The sequence below is a fragment of the Bombina bombina genome, chromosome 5, assembly GCF_027579735.1.
Source record: "Bombina bombina isolate aBomBom1 chromosome 5, aBomBom1.pri, whole genome shotgun sequence".
Taxonomy (NCBI): Eukaryota; Metazoa; Chordata; class Amphibia; order Anura; family Bombinatoridae; genus Bombina; species Bombina bombina.
Genome location: NC_069503.1, coordinates 526,886,100 through 526,905,537, shown reverse-complemented (window position 1 = coordinate 526,905,537; position 19,438 = coordinate 526,886,100). Strand labels below are relative to the sequence as shown.

General features: G+C 37.4%; 1 protein-coding gene across 1 annotated transcript in view; it reads left to right on the top strand.

The window, feature by feature from the left end:
- The first annotated feature begins 1,174 nt into the window (after positions 1–1,174).
- The window catches only part of ITGA9 (integrin subunit alpha 9), an 838,607-nt gene continuing 820,343 nt past the window's right edge, over positions 1,175–19,438 (top strand). The window contains exon 1 of the mRNA XM_053714443.1: positions 1,175–1,542. Coding sequence (XP_053570418.1) covers positions 1,361–1,542 — 182 coding nt within the window. The 5' untranslated portion in view covers positions 1,175–1,360. The remainder of the gene's footprint in view (positions 1,543–19,438) is intronic.

Below are 19,438 nucleotides of genomic sequence, written 5' to 3'. Positions count from 1 at the left end.
GGGGTTGGAGAACGGACGTCCATTAAAGTGATGTAAACTCTTTTAATTGTAAAAGACATATTTACATTGCTAATGTTATGTAATATCAAACCGCATTATTAGTTTTTCATTTTCGAATGTAAATTATAAGTAATCTTACTCTTATTTTGTTATCATGTTTGCAACGCAGCTCCCCGCCTCGCTCCGCCCCTCTTATATGCCCGTAACCAAACTTTCTGTTTAGTCCTCTCTCCTCCCTCTCCTTACGTCATCCCTAGTGCTCGTTCACGAAATTAAATTACTAAACGCATGCGCATTTGTTTCCCTGACGTCTAGGATGTAAACATTGACTCGTGACAGTCAATGTTTACTTTTCACATTGGTAACGCTCACTTGCTGTCTATCAGGTGTTAGAGCGATCTGGAAACATAGTGACAATAGAAATTAGTGTGATGTACTTACTGGCACTGCTCCAAGTAAGGAATGTATCCTAAACTAAAAGTATACAATACATTCCTTACTTTCGAGTGCAGAGAGTGCCGTGTGAAAACTGACATGACGCATGCGTGAAATCGACCGTGCACGCGCAAAGTCTTATCAGGATTTGGATGCTTTTGATTGGTTGGTAGTATCGTCGGGAATGATCGTAAAGGCGCATGCGCTAAAATTTTTATTGCTAACAGCCTGTCTAGCGACTGGAGAGATGATTGGGCACAGGCAGGGGAAATCAATGTGACGTCAAGGTGGGCTGGTGAATTTACGGAACAGAGACATTCTGCATATGGAAAATAGAAGGTAAACTGCTATTTCATGTTTAGATGGAAATTACACAGGACATTAATATAGAGTATGACAATACAGATTACATATTCAACCGATACTGAGTTTACCATCCCTTTAACGGTTAGACTGGAAAATTAACATTTAATAAAACATTTTAAAATTTATATTTTTTTAAAAAATTAACAATGCGGTTCGAATGTAATGTTAGAGGAAGATAGCGTAAGCTTTAACAATGTGTGAATTTACTGAATCTTTAAATTGACAAATTGCAGTACCACTGTAAATCCACTAGATGTCATCTGTATCATGGTCTCATAGTAGTAGTGCTCTAACTGAGAGAGAAAAGAACTTGGAAAATCCACTCCCTCGCTGAAACGATTGGTCTTTTATTTCAGTGTGTAAAGAAAATAAGTCTCCGTTACACTATTTGCTCAGATCCCAGGCACAGCTCACACTCCTGCCACACCTCTCATATCTTCAGCCCGTGGAGACCATCAACCCCTAAATAATTAACATCTTGGCTGCATGCTGGAATCTGATGGTGTGGCTTATTCTTGGAGTTTAGAATTCAAATCTCACTTTTTGGATCTGTCACAGGATGGCTGGAAGTTTTAGATGCAGAGCTGAAAGGAGTCACTTTAAAGCGATGGTTGCTATGATTTCAGTGACTCTGGTTTACTCTTTTAACATAGACTTGGATCACCCTGTTGTATATCAAGGAACCAGTGGCTCTTTTTTTGGATATTCTGTACTGGAGCATGAAATCGATGATACTAGATGGTAAGTTACGCTCAATGTCTGCTACAAGTTGCTATATCCCCACCTCCATCAGCTTTTTTTCCCCCTCCTCTAGTGGCTGAATCTTTTCTATCCATCCCAACCCACGCTACATTGTGTAAAGTTTAGAATCATTTACAGATTAATATATCACGTGTCCACACTAGTAATGGTGATAACTTTATTGCCTAACAGCAATGTTTATTTTATGGTAACAGTGAGCTATTAGAATTTCTTAAACGTAGTAAAATTGACTTTTTAAAACATTATCCATATAATATACTGCTATGTGTTGAGCAACAGTTGTGTTTGCACCCGATGCATTATTGTGTAGCATCATAAATATCTCTGTGTAATTCTAAACTCATTAGGCATCTCTTCCTCTGTGAACTATTGGAAGGCTGTCACTGCTGGGAGGCAGTGGGAGTTATAGGAACACTGACGTTCTTATTGGAAGGATGCTGTCTGTTGAAACTTTTTTTTTATGGTGAATGTTATTTATTAGACATGGGTGTGGGTAACATATCTCATCATAAGGAAGCACTTATTGTGGGACTGACTGGGACTTTTACTGGAATGCCAAAGGGGCTTTGTGGTGTATAGAATGACCACAACACAGTGGTTATCATCCTGTGCTTGTTTAGTGGAGCCCTATATATGTATATTATATGGATGTATGTGTTAATATATATATATATATATATATATATATATATATATATATATATATATACATATATATATATATATATATATATATATATATATATGCACACATACATATATATACATATACACACAAAAACACACACACAAACATATATATATATATATATATACAAACACACACATATATATATATATATATATATACTGTATATATATATACACACTATATATATATATACACACATATACATACACACACAGGCACATATATTCTGTATATGCCTATGGCTGGATACTATGTCCAAATTATTTGATAATATATGGACACTAGTTACCAGCTAATGATATTTTTAAGTTTAAGTAAGTAGATAATGATATTGTGATAGAATCCTCTACAGTTTGTGAGTAGTAGAATTATATTTTTCTCAACACATTACTACTACAGGTACAAATCCCCAAATCTGGAATTCCAAAATCCAAACGTATTCTAAAATCCAAACTTTTTTAAGTAATTTTATTTTTAAAAGTAAAATTTATCAAAAAGTACAAATTTTCCCCACATGTAAGTCACAATCTGTGTCCTTATTTATTCTAACATGCATATAATAGTCTATATTTGTTTAAAAACACAAATATGGTCTTTCTGATTACAGTAGTGCATTATCTTTCTGTAGTTACTATGTATACAAAAGTATTAAAAATTGTATAAAACTACCTTTTGTTTGCAGGTATAATTTGTATTATGACATGTAAACATTGCCTAAATGACATAAGATATTGCTATTTACATTTGGATCCATCCCCTCTCCAAACTGTCCCATTTTAAAGATTCAAATATTTCAAAATCCAAACTATTATGAAATCCAAACTTTTTTCGGTCTCAAGCAGTTTGGATAAAGGGTTTTCTACCTGAACTACACAAACATACTTTTAACTTTCAACCCTAATGACAAAGGCCATATCTTTGACTAGTTAGAAATGACAGCTGCCTAAGGATATTTTCATTTTGTTGGGTTATATCCTCGCAGGTATATATATTTATTTTATCACCTAGTGTCTGTTGCACAGGTCATTATGATCAGTAACAGGTTGCTCAGTGTGATTTATATAGACTCTTAACAAATAGATGTTTGGAGTATGATTAAAGGGATATGAAATCCCCCCCCCCCCAAAAAAAAATGTGAATTAGACAGAGTTTCCAATTGACTTCTATTATCAAATGTGCTCGATTCTCATGATATCCTTTGTTGATGAGATACCTATCTAGGTGTTTGGAGCACTGCATGGCAGGAAATAGTGCTGCTATCTAGTGTTCTTGCAAATGAATAACATTCTTGCCCTCCCCCCCCCCCCAAAAGGGCTTAAACATATAGCTCAAATCCTGAACAGGATTGTAACATATTGCAACTCCTGAACAGTACTTGATCACTGAGCCAATTAAAAGTTGCATATGCATGTAGCTACCAATCACTGTCTTCTATTCAAGACTCTCATTCAAGACTTTGTTCTCTTGTAAGAACCTGCAGTCGAAGGAAGGAGAAGGCATGCAAAACCATTGATAAATCAACCCCATAGTAAGCTTGGGGGAATGAAGATTGTCTTGTACAACTTTCAACTTGAAAACTGCAATGATCCTTTTTATATATATATTGGTGTTATATATATATATATATATATATATATATATATATATATATATATATATATATATATATATACATACATACACACAATACAGGTTCATATAACCAAATTCCAAACTTTTTACTTAATATTTTTTTTGAAAACAAAGTTATCAAAAAATTCAGTTTCTGAAGGTACTATGTATACAAAAGAAATGATCTAAAACTTCCTTTAGGTTACATGTATAAGCTGTATTATGATATGTAAACATTGCCTAAATGACATAAACTATTGTTGCTTACACTTGGTTCCATCTCCTCTCCAAACTCTGTCCCATTTTAAAGATTCAAATATTCCAAAATCCAAACTATACTGAAATCCAAAATTTTTCCGGTTCCAAGCAGTTTGGATAAAGGGTTTTCTACTTGTGTGTATATATATATATATATATATATATATATATATATATATATGTGTGTGTGTGCAAGTAAAAGCAAAAACATTACTGATCTAATGCATGCTTTCATATATACATATGTTTTTTATAGTAAATCTGCTGTAATTATTTTCTGTATCTGTGAGCATACACACGTTACCTGTAACTAAAAATGCATGCCTAGCTCCTGCTACAGTCTGGCTAGCTGTAAAGTTTACAGCAGAGTTTACAAGCACTGGAAACGTGTTGAAAGTTTGGAGAAAGTTTGATGAAATGTAGAAGAGATTTCCAAAAATAAGGTGTAATACCAGGGAAGTGTTCTATGTGGGTGTCAGTAGAGGTTAAAACAGGGTGGTGAAGCTTAAAGGGACATTCCAATGTATTTTTGGGTGAGCTATTTGACCCCAGCATAATGTCAGCAATAAAACTGTTTTAACCCATTAAGTGAGGAGGGAAACTTAGACAAGTTAATTCTCTTTACTTGTCAGGTCTGTGTTGTTTCATCAATCGTTGTCTTTGGGCTTATGTGCTTCATTCATACATAGATTAAATATGGGCATATTTGGTGTGTTTTTAAGTAAATATGTAGGTTTATGGTCTGGCAGACAGATGCTGGGAATTATATAATTTATTTGAAAAAGCAAAAGGTACCTAAGTAATTTGTAGGAATAGTTCAAATCATCTTTTAACATTACTGAAATTTATGGGTACTGAGATATTTTTTTGTTGTCAGGACAAAATGTTGCTGGTTTCACACAGAAGTTCTCACCCCAAAAAGGGAACTAGAATAAGGGTGACAGTTTAATGAAATAAATATCTAAGCATGATGATTAAAGCAAAAACTTACAAACTGGAAACTTTGACAAGCAATGCACAAAAATGTCTTATGTTCTTGTACTATCATTTGTATATAAGTGTGGGTTTAACCCCTGCAAAGGAGATAAACACATAGTTAAAGGCAGCTCCAGAACAGGAATGCACTACTAGAGGCTAGATGAACACAATTGGTAAGCCAATGACAAGAGGCATATGAGGGAAACCACCAATCACCAGCGAGCCCCAAGTAGTGTATTGCTGCACCTGAGTATAACTAGGTATTTTTTTTCAACTAAGGATACCAGGAGTACAAAGTAAATTAGATACAAGAGGTAGATTCAAGAGTCTCTAAAAATGACTTGCTCTCTCTGTATCATGAAAGTTTAATTTTGATGTTTATGTCCCTTTAACCATTTTTGATATGTGATATCTTAGGATGAAAGTCAAAAAGGAATAGGATATGAAACCCAAATAATTTATTTCATGATTCAGATAGAGCCTGCAATTTTAAAGAACTTTATAATTTGCTCCTGTTATCAATTTTTCTTCGTTCTCTTGGAATCTTTAGTTGAAAAAGAGCAGGAATGTAAGCTTAGAAGCAGGCCCATTTTTGGTCCAGCACCCTGGGAAGTACTTGCTGATTGGTGGATACATTTAGCCACCAATCAGCAAGCGCTACCCAGGTGCGGAACCAAATATAGACAGGCTCCTAAGCTTACGTTCCTGCTTTTCAAATAAAGATGCCAAGAGAACAAAGAAAAATTGATAATAGGAGTAAATTAGAAAGTTTTTTTAAAATTGCATGCTCTATCTGAATCATGAAAGAAAATTTGGGTTTCATATCCCTTCAAAGATTTTGCTGTGTGTGCTAAATTTGCACCATGTATTGACATCTAGTGCAGAAAATACCAGAGATATTGTATAATGCGTGTGTTTATCTGCAGACATTCCTCTGTAAAACAACAACAAAAAAACTACATGGTACATAATACATTCTGCAGTCCCTTAAAATCACCAGGTCTTTAGCAGTACTGACAATTTAATGGGCTGTGAACTGCAGAGGATCAACTGCTTACTAAACCTATGTGAAAGGCCGCTGTTCTCTACTGAATGAAACTGTGTCCTCATATTTACAGAGTGCAAAATAACAAGTTAGCTCATTTCCTCTGCTCACTAGCATTGTTTATGCAAGCTGCACACCTAGAAGCGCCTAATAGATGTAAAACGTTAGTTTTATTGTGCTAATGCGTTGCTTCTGCAGGGATCTCCCTGCATCTTAGTGAATAGGTTGCACTAGATAAGGTTGCCACACAGCTTGTATTTTGTGTGATTGCTAATTTTAAAAGGACATGAAACGCAATTTTTTTTCATTATTCAGATAGAGCATGCAATTTCAAACAACTTTCTAATTTACTTCTATTATCTAATTAGCTTTGTTCTTTTGTTAGCCTTGGTTAAAAAGCATACATAGGTAGGCTTAGAGGAACAGCAATGCACTATTGGGAGCTAGCTGCTGATTGGTGACTGCACATATATGCCTCTTGTCATTGGTTCACCTGAAGGGTTCAGCTAGCTCCCACTAGTGCATTTCTGCTCCTTCAACAAATGATAACAAAAAGTAAAGCAAATAAGATAATCAAAGTAATAAAAAGTTGCTTAAAATTGTCCCTTTAAGTACCAGGTCAATGTAGGTATTAAAGAATAGATGTAAAAGGTGTAGTTTGGTGAAATCATGTATGTGGAAATCAAATGTGTTATACATTTGAATAAATCACTCCTAGCTGCTTTTTTTTAAATCAGATTTGTGTTATAAATGTGTGCTCATTTTCTAAGTTGGCAACCTGTGCATAGGATAATATAGGATCAGGTTCAACTTACAGGCACACTGAACTCAAATTTTTTCTTTCATGATTCAGACAGAGCATGCAATTTTAAGCAACTTTCTAATCTACTCCTATTATCAAATTTTCTCTGTTCTCTTGCTATCTTTATTTGAAAAAGAAGGCATCTAAGCTAAGGAGCCGGACGATTTTTGGTTTAGACCACTGGACAGCACTTGTTTATTGGTGCTGTCCAATCAGCAAGGACAACCCAGGTTGTGAACCAAAAATGGGCCGGCTTCTTAAATTATTGCTTTTCAAATAAAGATAGCAAGAGAATGAAGAAAAAATGATACAAGGAGTAAATTAGAAAGTTGCTTAAAATTGCATGCTCTATCCGAATCATGAAATAAAAAAAAAAATGGGTTCAGTGTCCCTTTAAGTAGACATTGCAATGCAAAAGTCAGTGCTCTGATTTATTACAGCATGCAACATTTACATTAAGATCGCTTGGTAATTTATGTGTTTAGGCTTCACAAAGTTGTTACACTCATAGCCAAAGTCCGGTGTGAGCCATTGAGCAGCACCTGACCTGGACTTTAATAAGCATTTAAATATTTTGTGGAGGCTAAATAAACAGTTATCAGGAAACACTACTGGAATAATAAGATAAATAATTACATTTTTCAATAATATTTGCTTTAAAATACTGGAAAAGCCACAACAATTCTGAGAAGAGTGAATAAAAGGACATTTGTAAAAAATAAAATACATAGGTGTGCATGTAAAAGACAAGAAAGTAATATTTTAAATTGAGTCTGCCTTCCAGTCCTCTGAGTACTGCATTATAGTGCAAATTAAAATATGCACGCACCCCCTTCTGCTAATGCAGTGATTTTCAAATCAAGTATTAAGGGCACACTGACAGGCCAGATTTTCAGGATATTTGAATACAGTATATGTGAAATAATTAACCTGATCTCACCCAAGGTATTCCTGAAAATCTGGCCTGTTAGTGTGCCCTGATGACTTAAATGAGAAACACTGCTCAAACCAGCAATTACAGCTGCAGTTTAGTTTTAATTAGGCAGCATTTGATACAGCCATTCAGAGAATGTATTGCCCAGACTTTTTCCCTCAATGGGAGCATGCTCCTAGGTGCTTGCTCTTTTGGGAAAGGGAAAGATTAAGAATTTATTGTACATGTGCACAGCTCTGTTAGTCTCTCTTCATGTATTTTCTTTCTATCTTTTTTGACTTCCAATCTACAAGACGTATCTTTAAGAGCAAACACCAAAAGGTAAATGTGGAATGTTGGTGAAAGTAAATGTAATTAGTTTTTTGTATAAAGGATTATGGAAGTGATGTATTAAAGGAAAATTAAACATTAAGGGCTAGATTACAAGTGGAGTGCTAATTTATGGCTTGCCCCGCAAACGGGCAAATTTGGCCATTTGCAGGAGTACGATAAATAACCAGCCATTAAAGCGATTACCAGCCATTACCACAAGCTTGCGGTAGCAATTAGTGCTTAAAATATTAACCAAAGGTCAGACCTCTGGTTATTTTTTTTTAAATGTGCCCCAACTGCCCCCCCCCCCCAATATGTATAGTTGTTTTTAAAAAATACAAAAATGTGGCATTTAAAAAAATAATCAAATAATATATAACTGCACTAGGCAGTTTTGGGGGCTAAAAGTGATGACTGTGGGGTGTTAGGAACAAAACTGCACTGAAAAGTGCCTTTACATTGCGGTCTATGGGAACTGTGTGTTCCCAGTAAATATATATGTATATGCTTATATACATGTGTGTGTGTATATACACACATACAAATATATATATATTTGTATACACATATATTTATAATCTGCTGCCCATCTCTGTTAGACTTACTCTGCTCTAGTTCTTATGCTGTGTCTGACGGCATGAGAACGAGGCTCCCATTGGAGCCTATGGAAGCGTGTCGCATTGCACCTCACTTGTAATACCAGCTTTGATTTGCGTGCGCTTGTATTACAAAGTGGAGTACAAATATAGCTTTTGCGGAAGCGATATTTTGCGCTCCACGTATAATCTGGCCCTAAATACATTAAATGCATCTCCCTCTAATTATGTGTGCAGTATTTTGAAAACTATGTTACACTGCAGATATCTAAAGGATATTCACTGACTCACTGCACATGCGCACACATCGGCACTGGAATGTAGTGAAAGCTAGGTTTCAACATGGCAGCACCCATGACTAGAGGGAGACGGGGAGTAACCTCAATACTATGTTTTAAAAATGTATTTAGTGTTTAATGTTTCTTTTAAAGTGAAGGTCAACTTCACGCAACTGTCCAGGGCATTGGATAGACTTTGTAAAATGAGGGTGGGTTTAATTCATCAAATATGTTATATTTCATTATTTTAATTATTTTACCTTTTGAGCGATCCAACGATAAGCGCAGCTCTCCTGCCCCGCATTTTGTCAAATTGGTTGACAGATAAAGATTCTTAAAATAATGAATCCTTCCCCCCCCCCCCCCCCCCGAGGCTTTCAGCTCCTTTGCATAAACAAGGATTTAGCCCCTTCGCATAAACAAGGATTTGTTCTTTTAAGAATCTTCATCTGTCAATCAATTTGACAAAATGTCGGGCGGGAGAGCTGCACTTATCATCGGAGCGCTCAAAAGGTACAAATGTTAAAAAATACTGAAAATACAACAAATTGGAATTAAACCCACCCTCATTTTGCAAAGTCTATCCAATGCCGTGGGGCAGTTGAATGAAGTTGACCTTCACTTTAATAGAAACTTTACCTATTCAAGAAAGTTGTGCATGATTCAGCCAATTAAAGATTATCTATTCTAAAAAGTAAATGGCTTTTATATTTTCATAATTTTACTAAACAGATCCAAATGGGTGATTGACAAGCCCTTATCTCATGCAATTGGTTTCTCAAGAACAGGGGGATGGCGTTGCACAAGCGTTCGCTTGTGCAGTGATAAATACATGCGTTTCCGCACAAGCATTGCACCAGGCTATTTATTTTATTTATAGTTATGTGTACAACACAACACCAATGGGGAAAAAAAACTGAATTTCTCAAGGACCGTGGAAGTTCCTAAGGTCAGAGAATAATGTATCAGTGATTCTCAGCATTGTTTTATTGTGTGACACTGATGGTAAATGGAATAAAATGTATTTAAGGAATCCTTGATGCATAAAGAGATTAAAATATATTGGGTGGGGCAGGGACAAAAGTGTAAATTAAATGTACAAGTGACAAATTATCAGCAAAACAAATAAGCATCCCAGTAGTAAACCCGAGAAAACAAACTTATCTTCTGTCTAGCAGTAAGTTAATGTGTGGGTTTAATGGACGGTCTACTCCAAACTTTTTATTTTTTTTTTAAAGATAGATAATGCCTTTACTACCCAATCTCCAGCTTTGTACAACCAACATTGTTATATGAATATATTTTATAATCTCTAAATCTATAAATTTCTGTCTGTTTCTAAGCCACTACTTTAAAATGTTATGAAAATTTGTACAAAAAGAGACAGAAATGGAAATTACTTAAAGGTCCAATATAGTGAAAAAATAAATGCTCTCATTTGTTAGAGCATGTCATTTTATCACTATACACTTTGCAAATATGTGTCTAACCCCCAGAAAAGGGTTAAACACATAGGTAAAGTACCATTCTGTAGTTGCATGACCCATCTGTTTACCAGGTCTTATTAGTTGAGCATTATAACTTTCACCTTGAGTCAGTTTTCTTTTTGTGTTTTTTTGGGCTCCATATACTAAAAGGTGTGGACAAGCTTCTCAACTTGAGAAAATATCCTCTTGCCTTTGCTGCATACGGGTAGCGGATGAACAGGATCCGCTGCCCGTATGTATCATTACGCACTCAAGGGAGTGTGTAAAGCCCGCCCTTACTTTTACACGACCAATCACATGAGAGAAGCAACTATTAATCACCCTGAGAGAGTAAATTATCTGTGATTTCTCTCACAGGTGCTTAAGAGTGTAAGAAACAGTTGTCTAATGACTGCTGATACTTACATTGCGGGTAAGCAGGCTTACGCCTGCTTTTTACTTGGAGCCCTTTGTGTGTAAAGCACTAATTGACCCATCTGACTCCTTATTTACAATTTAAAACTAAAGAACAGGTGTGCACTGCACTTTGATTCTATAGGGCCAATTTATTAATGTGCTAGCGGACATGATACAATGTAGCGTATCATATCCGCCGCACATAGATTAATGCCGACAGCATACGCTGTCAGCATTTATCATTACACAAGCAGTTCTGGGGAACTGCTTGTGCAATGCCGCCCCCTGCAGATTTGCGGCCAATCGGCCACTAGGAGTGGGTGTCAATCAGCCCGATCGTATAGGATCGGGCGGATTGATTTCCACGGCCTCAGAGCAGGCGGACAAGTTATGGAGCAGATGTCTTTATAGAGAGGGAGATAAAAAAAAAGCAAAAAACTGACGGAGAGGGGAGGTTTGGCAAGAAAGGTTTGTGTGCACCAAAAGGGGTATTAAATATATAATATTTAGGGAGTTTTAAAAAGAAGCACACAACCTGAACTGCATAATTAACACACTATTTGAATGTTTGAAATAAGTTGCTGAACTATTTTATGTATAAAATTAACTTTTTCTTTCCTTTTTTATATATAAACAAAATTAACTCTTTCTATGCTAAAAAAAACCCATCTTGCTAATTTTGCATCTCTAATGACCTGCTCATTGCAAATGTGCAGAGGCATGATGAGTAGTCAAAAATCCAGGTGTTTTTTTTATAACCTTTTTGTTCCTGTTACCTGGTAAACTGCGTGTCGGTGCATCTAACATCCTTCCATAACAATTTTACAAGGTTTAATGCATTTATTTAAATTTACAAATTACTGCTGTGCCTTTAAAATTCAGGTCCATGCCCCTTTGAGGTCACTCCGCTTCCATATGTGTTTGTTTGTTGTGAGTGTTTTGGTTTTGTTTCTTTTTTTTTTTTGCATAAAAGTGCTGTTATCTTTGTGGTTCTTTAAGGAAGGTGGAAGTTTTGTAGAGAAGTATGAGATTGAAAAAAAGTTGTTTTTCTTCTACAAATGAGTCATCCAGTGTGTGTGACATGGCTATATGTCAGCGGGACCATGGGAAAACAAAACTGCGACATTTGGGTACAAAATAATACAAATATCTCTGCTCACACCTTAACAGGACATGAAAGTAAACATTAAACATACATTTTTTTAGACAGTGCATGCAAAACAGTCACAGTGTATTAAAGGGGTTATAGCTTTGGGGTATAGCTTCTTTATCTCTAATTTTTTTGTATTTCTGTTTTGGTATCTTTTATGCCCACATGTAATTATTTCAGGAATTAAAGGCATAGTAAATGCAATAAATAGCGGCAATGCATTAAAAGCACAGAAGCAAGTGCATGACATTTTTTTTGCTATATATTTCCAGTAGCAAAAATGCTTCTGGTAAAAGTTATGCTATTTCAGTGGCATACACAGATATGCTACGTGGGACTATAGGATCAGGATTTAAACACCATTCCTCCTCAGCTGTGTGTATTGTATCAGTGAATTAAAGGGACATAAAACCCAACATTTTTCTTTCATGATTCAGATAAAGCATATAATTTTAAACAAATTTCCAATTTACTTCCAGGATCATATTTTCTTTGTTTTTTTGTTATCCTTAGTTGAAAAGTAGGGATTTAATAGGAGTGTGTGTGTTTCTGCAGCACTATATGGCAACAGTTTTGCAACAATGTTATACATTAGCAAGAACACTAGATGGCAGCACTATTTCCTGTCATGTTGTGCTTCAGACATGTGCTCACCTAAGTATCTCTTCAACAAAGAATAACTTGACAATGAAGCAAATTTGATAATAGAAGTAAATTGGAAACTGTTTCAAAATTGTATTCTCAATCTGAATCATGGAAGAAAAATTTGGGGTTTTATGTACCTTTAACCCCTTAAAGAGGCAGTAAACCTAGAAAATAATGTTATATAATTCTGCACATATTGCAGAATTATATAACATTATATTAGCCAAACTTTATGCAACATAATATTGCCAGTGAAATTTGATTAAAAAAAAGAGGGTTTTTCAGACCGCCGCTCTTGCTCTACTGAGCGGGTCTGGTTTTCCCCCTGAGCGCACCTGGGCAGCTGTCTAGTCACAGCCCGGCCCGATTTCGCCATTACACTCAATGCAGCTCGCTCCTGCTCTGTCTGATAGTGGGAGCGAGCTGCATTGAGTGTAATGGCGCGATGTTTACTGCCCCTTTAAGGACCACAGCACTTTTCCATTTTCTGTCCGTTTGGGACCAAGGCTATTTTTACATTTCTGCGGTGTTTGTGTTTAGCTGTAATTTTCCTCTTACTCATTAACTGTATCCACACATATTATATACCGTTTTTATCGCCATTAAATGGACTTTCTAAAAGGTACCATTATTTTCATCATATCTTATAATTTACTATAAAAAATTATAAAATATGATGAAAAAATGGAAAAAAACACACTTTTTCTAACTTTGACCCCCAAAATCTACACATCTACAACCACCAAAAAACAACCAAAATAAATAGTTTCTAAATTTTGTCCTGAGTTTAGAAATACTCAATGTTTACATGTTCTTTGCTTTTTTTGCAAGTTATAGGGCAATAAATACAAGTAGCACTTTGCTATTTCCAAACCTTTTTTTTTTTTTTCAAAATTAGCGATAGTTATGTTGTAACACTGATATCTGTCAGGAATCCCTGAATATCCCTTAACATGTATATATTTTTTTTTTAGTAGACAACCCAAAGTATTGATCTATGCTTATTTTGGTATATTTCATGCCACCATTTCACCGCCAAATGCGATCAAATAAAAAAAAATTGTTCACTTTTTCACAAACTTTAGGTTTCTCACTGAAATTCTCACTGTATTTTAGTTAGTTATGTTTACTGTCCATTTAAGTTTTTTTCTATTTTTTTTTAACAAAAATCATAAAGCTGAAGTATTTATCGGGATTTGGTCACAAAGGGAATACAACAAGATCTGTTCTACTGTAGTACGTCTGTATATAATGCCTATAGTATGATAGCTCTCAGAAAGTCCCTCTGATTTTAAGGGACTTTCTAGTGGTAATATAGTCATATGACTAGCTTTAAAGGAACACATATAGGGTGACCATATTGCCGCTTTAAAAAGGGACACATGAAAAATACATATGTCAGGGTTCTTATACAAAACATTTATTTAAACAGCCCTGAAAACAGCTCTGACATATGTATTTTTCATATGTGTCCATTTTTAAAGCAGCAATATGGTCACCCCAAACATATAGTAAAAAAAGCTTCCATGGCAATTGACTAGGCCCCTCTTAGCACCTTGTATAACAAGTATTGTCAACTGCTGTAGGTTGAATGCACAAGCTTATTGGTTTAAATGTGTTTATTGTGAAAGCCGCAATGATGCAATTGTGTGATGTCACACAAATTTATTAAAAATAAGAAAAGTTGGTTATATATTTTTACCAAATCTCTAAAATACTTGGTTGCAGAAAAGGTCAATACAGGTAATTTTATAAAAGCTGGAAGGGCATCTGGTGATTGGATAATGGTTTTATGGAGTTATACGATTTCCAGCAGTGTATAATGACCAAGAGAACAGAGCTCTCAATATCCTGAAGGATTATGGAAGCTGTAGTTAGTCTGGCTGTAACTCGCTTCATTAAAAAACTATTGAATTGGTCACTAAAATAAGAGAAAGAAAATGCGCCTCTTGGTGCCGTAACAACCAAACACAGGGACACAGTTGGTATCTTTAAAGGGACAGTTTAACCAAAAACTCTATCCTTTAATTTGTTACCAATTATCCATTTTACCTGCTGGCGTGTAGTAAATTGTTTACAAATAGCTTCTTAGCCTTTATATTGGCATTTGAAAAAGCTGATTTAACCTGTAGTATCCCTACCTATAATGAAAGTTTATATACCTAAGTATAGGCTATTGAGAATTATATAAACACAGCCAGCAGAAGAAATTACACTCACAGTAGGAGGTGGAAGAGATAAAGCTCTAAAATGTTAATTTCCAGTTGTTCAGCTACAGAGGTAAGAAAGGGAAGAATTTTATGGATAAGATAACAAGATCTGATCTGTCAGCAAGCTAAACCTATTTTAATGGGCTGTGGGTTCAAAGAGCAAATCCAGCTACTACTTTTGCAAAAATAAAAGCATAAATGAGTAATTTCTCATACATTTTATACGCTGCAGCTAGTATAACAAGTTATGGGGAACACATTTGGGAAAAAACAATGTTACAGTGAACTGTCCATTTAAACTTTATACTAAGAATCAGAAAGCACCTATCTGGTGCTGTAGCAGCAGGCTTGGTCCTGTGAGTTGGCCAACAAACTGACCATTGGCTCTTCTTGACTAAAAGAAAGAAAAAATGGTGTCTAGTCGTGCAGTAACAACCAAACAAAAGAAAATAGGGAAAATTTTCAAACTGAAAACTCACAGTCCGGTAGCTCACCTGCCTGGTGCTACAGAAACAGGTCAGGTACTCTCAGTTGCCAAGCAAACTGACCATCAGCTCTCTCAGGTCCTGGATACTTTTAATCTGGGACACACTGCAAGATATAAGACACGATATGTTAAAAAAAAAAAAAAAAAAAAAAAAAGGTTAAAACTTTATAAAATAAAAACTCATCAATATCAGAGAAAAGTACAAACATTTCCTAGCTCTAACAATCTCATATCCAATCAAAATTTGATAAATGTATCATGTGACAGCTAACTACTTCCACACAAACTAGGGTGTATCCCCCTTCATTTGAGTAATGGACAATCAAAAACAACCAGGTGAAAATGAACTGGGATGTAATTAACTGTACAACAATATCCAATTAAATGGTGGATCATTGCCAACAAAATGGTGATTCACTTGCCAACCATCCTCTTATTTGCACCAGTTATAGTATGTCTGGATGTGATGCTAAAACAATATCACCTGATAACGTGAGACAGAAAAATTATTGCACATTTCCCAACCATCCTCCTAAAATGGAGGTTATTTTGCTAACCATCTTCTAAACTGGTGGTTACTTAGCCAGCCAGATGACTCCCATTGTGAAAATGAATTGTCACATGATTTTTTTTGTTATATATTTAATATTATGAGAATTTAGGGGTGTATTTTGCAAGGGTACCTTGCACATGTGTAAAAACATGCACAGCAAGACATGCAGCCTAATGTGCTGTACATGGACCTCCAATAACTCAAGTGAATATGGTACCTGGCAAAGAACTAGATATTTAAAGACAATCAAAAATGGATTTAAAAATTCCCATTTTCTTCATAAATGCAAAGAGTGCACAGCTGCATTCATTACTTTTAGGAAATAAGAACCTGGCCACCAGGAGGAGGCAAAGACGCCCCAGCCAAAGGCTTAAATACTTCTCCCACTTCCATCATCCCCCAGTCATTCTTTGCTTTTCGTCCCAGGAGGTTGGCAGAGAAGTGTCAGAAGTTTGTTTTCGTCTCTTATGGAGGGTAGTACTCTTCGACATGGGATGGGAGTTTTAAGTAATCCTGTCAGTCTCTCATTGAGGGCTTGGATGAAGGTTAGAGTCCAGAGATGCAGGAAGAGTCTTTCTGTGAAACCATCCCGACTCATTTTAACAACTCCACAAGCAATCAGTGTTGTCGAACTTTGCTTCGCTGCCTGCTTTCTTCTCTCAAGTCCATGGTGGAGGCGAGGCTACTATCTGTCACACTTGAAGGGCTGTGTTCCTGTTCCACAGCGTAGATTCCGGTAAGATTGTTTCATTTTACTTCTTGATGATTGTACTGTAACTCATTTGTTCCTGCAAACTCACATTAAAAATACAGGGTCTCAGTGGGACTCCTTTAGTATCTTGGAATCAAGGGTTAATATCTCCTGAGGGGGATTATTGAACAGGGTTTTTTTTATTCATGTTTGTTATGTGATTCAATCTGCTTATGTTAACTGGACTCGTGGCTTTTTGGAACATAACGGCCTTTCGAAGTGACGCGACCTTACGGTTGGGCGTGCTTTTTTGGGACTGTACGGTTCACCTTGTGACTGGGCGTGTTTACGTTCTGGTCACCCATTTCCGCATTCCTGACTGTGTAGCGACGGAGAATTCTAGTCCGCTGGTGTCTGGTTCATAGGAGGTGGTGAGTGCCCCAGCCATTGTGAGTGTCAGGTGTCGTTTAAATTGTTTTATATATAGTCCATTTTTTTGCTATCCTTTATCCAGTTATAGAGGATGCTAATGTTTAGATTGTTCAACTTTTTATGATTCAGATTCTTTGTCCTGTGACGAATGCGAATTTTCCCCATTGACTCAGGTCAGTCAGTTATGTTCTTTAGGCCATCCTAGAGCGCCTTGTTCCTCGGGCTCGGGGATTCAAGGGACTGCTGAGCCATCTGCCTCGGGGGGCCCTGTCCTCCGGGAGGCAGTTCCCTACTGCTCCCTACTACTACAACACATGCGGGTAACCCAGGTTATGTTTTTTCCTCCTCGGAGGGTGAATTGTTCCCCTCGGAGGATGTGGCACGTTTTTGCTTTTACATACTTTTGGCGCTTGCTCGTCTTCAAAGTCCAGATGTTTATTTGCGATTGTGCTCATGCCCGATTGCCCCAGATCTCAGCCACAGGGGGCATGTGCAGTTCCCTGTGGGTGTAACTGTTCCTGGGTGTTGTACCTTTCGTTACAGGCTGGCTCGCCTTCGTGTTCTACTCTTTGTGGATCCCGCTGTGGGATGTTACCGGACCTTATGATCCTAGGACTGGCCTGGGGGTTCCAGTTTCTGGGGTACTTGGGCTTTGCCCTTGTTCTGGCTGTTGTTGGCCAGATTTACTGAGAGCCGGGGCTCCTTGGAACGGACGATACGGTTCCCTTGGGACAGCCAACTAATGTGACCTGATGGTGGGCTTTCTTGCCTAGCAAGCAGAAGGTTTGCGGTTGCTCAGCTGTCACTCTTGTGCCTGGTATTTGTGCTAGCATGATGGTGTTTTAAGGGGTTCTTTCTGTGTTTGTCAGTGACGTGGCCTTGTGTTCTCTCGGGTCTTCCTATGACTTCCTGTCTTATGGGCAGGTGTTTACCGATGCTCTCCTCTTCAGGGGGCTCGTCCTAATTACCGAGGTGTGGCTCCTTTTTTTAGGGGCCTCTCCTGTGTTCAGGAGGTTGGAACAGATGTTTTATCTGGTTCGGGGATTGGTCTGCTCTTTGAGTTGTTCCTTTCCATCTGGGGAGCTGCTGGCTCCGCATTGAGACTTAGTTGGGTGGCTTTGCTAGATCTCCTTGGGTCTAACGCCTGCTCGATTGTCTCTAGGTTGAAGTGGCTGTGTCAATTCTTCCACCCTTTTGGGGGTCGGTCTTGGGGTTCCTTTCAGTTACCTTGCTTTCAGATCTACCGTTGCTTGGGCTGGTCCGGCTAGGTGTAGGATTGGAGATCTGTTGTTCATCCTCAGGTCTTGGGGGTGCCACTGAACCTTTTTTTTTTAGAGGTTCTGTGCCTCTCCCCCTTTGAGATCTGTGAGTAGGATTGCCTGGAGTGTGTCCTCTGTCTTGGAGGTTCGGCAATCTGCTATTTTGTTTGGCCGCTTTTTCCTTACGGATAGTGTTTTCTCCGTGTCTTCCTATAGATGGCATCGTGATACTGGACTCAGATGTTTATCTTTCTGCATTTGCTACTTCTAATTTTTCTGTTTGCTCAGTCTCTGAGTTCTGACGTTTTGAGGACTTTGTCTTCAGCTGTCTTTTTCGGTGCTGTTGCACAATGTTTGGGAGGTATTTCTTCTCCCTGATGATGCCCGGTTGCTCCTTGTGGGTTGGGCGTCGTCTTCCCGTGTTCTCGGGATCCTTTTGGGTCTCTGTGGACTTGGCCTTCTTTTGAAGGGGTTTTTTCCTTTATTGGATCTTGCTGTACCTTTTTGCTATCCCTTTGGCTCACCCTTGTCTTTTCCCTTTTAGGGATTTTGGTACTGTACTAGTAAGGGTTGTGTGGGGACCGACTGCTGGGTGACGGTTCTCCTGGGGGAGTGTTGGCTCAGTGAGTCTGCTTTGCGTCTCTAGTTAGGCTTTCGGACTATCTGCGGGTCAGTGTCCTTGGACCCTTATCCTTCTAGTTTTTTTGCCCGGCTCCGACGAAGTGTGGTTTGGTTTGGTTGTGGTTTTTTCAGGCCTGGTGCCCTAAGAATGGGCCACCTATTGTACCCTCCCATTTTTGCATTTAGTGTCCTCTATAGTTTGGGTATTGTTTTCCCAAAAGTAATGAATGCAGCTGTGGACATTTATGAAGAAAAACTTAAATTATGCTTACCTGATAATTTTTCTTTTCTTCAGATGGAAAGAATCCACAGCTCCCATCCGTATTTTTTCTGTGGGGTGTCTATTCTTCTAGCACCTTTTCACCCTGGTATTTCTTCTACTGTTTCTTGTTCCTCGGCAGAATGACTGGGGGATGAAGGAAGTGGGAGGAGTATTTAA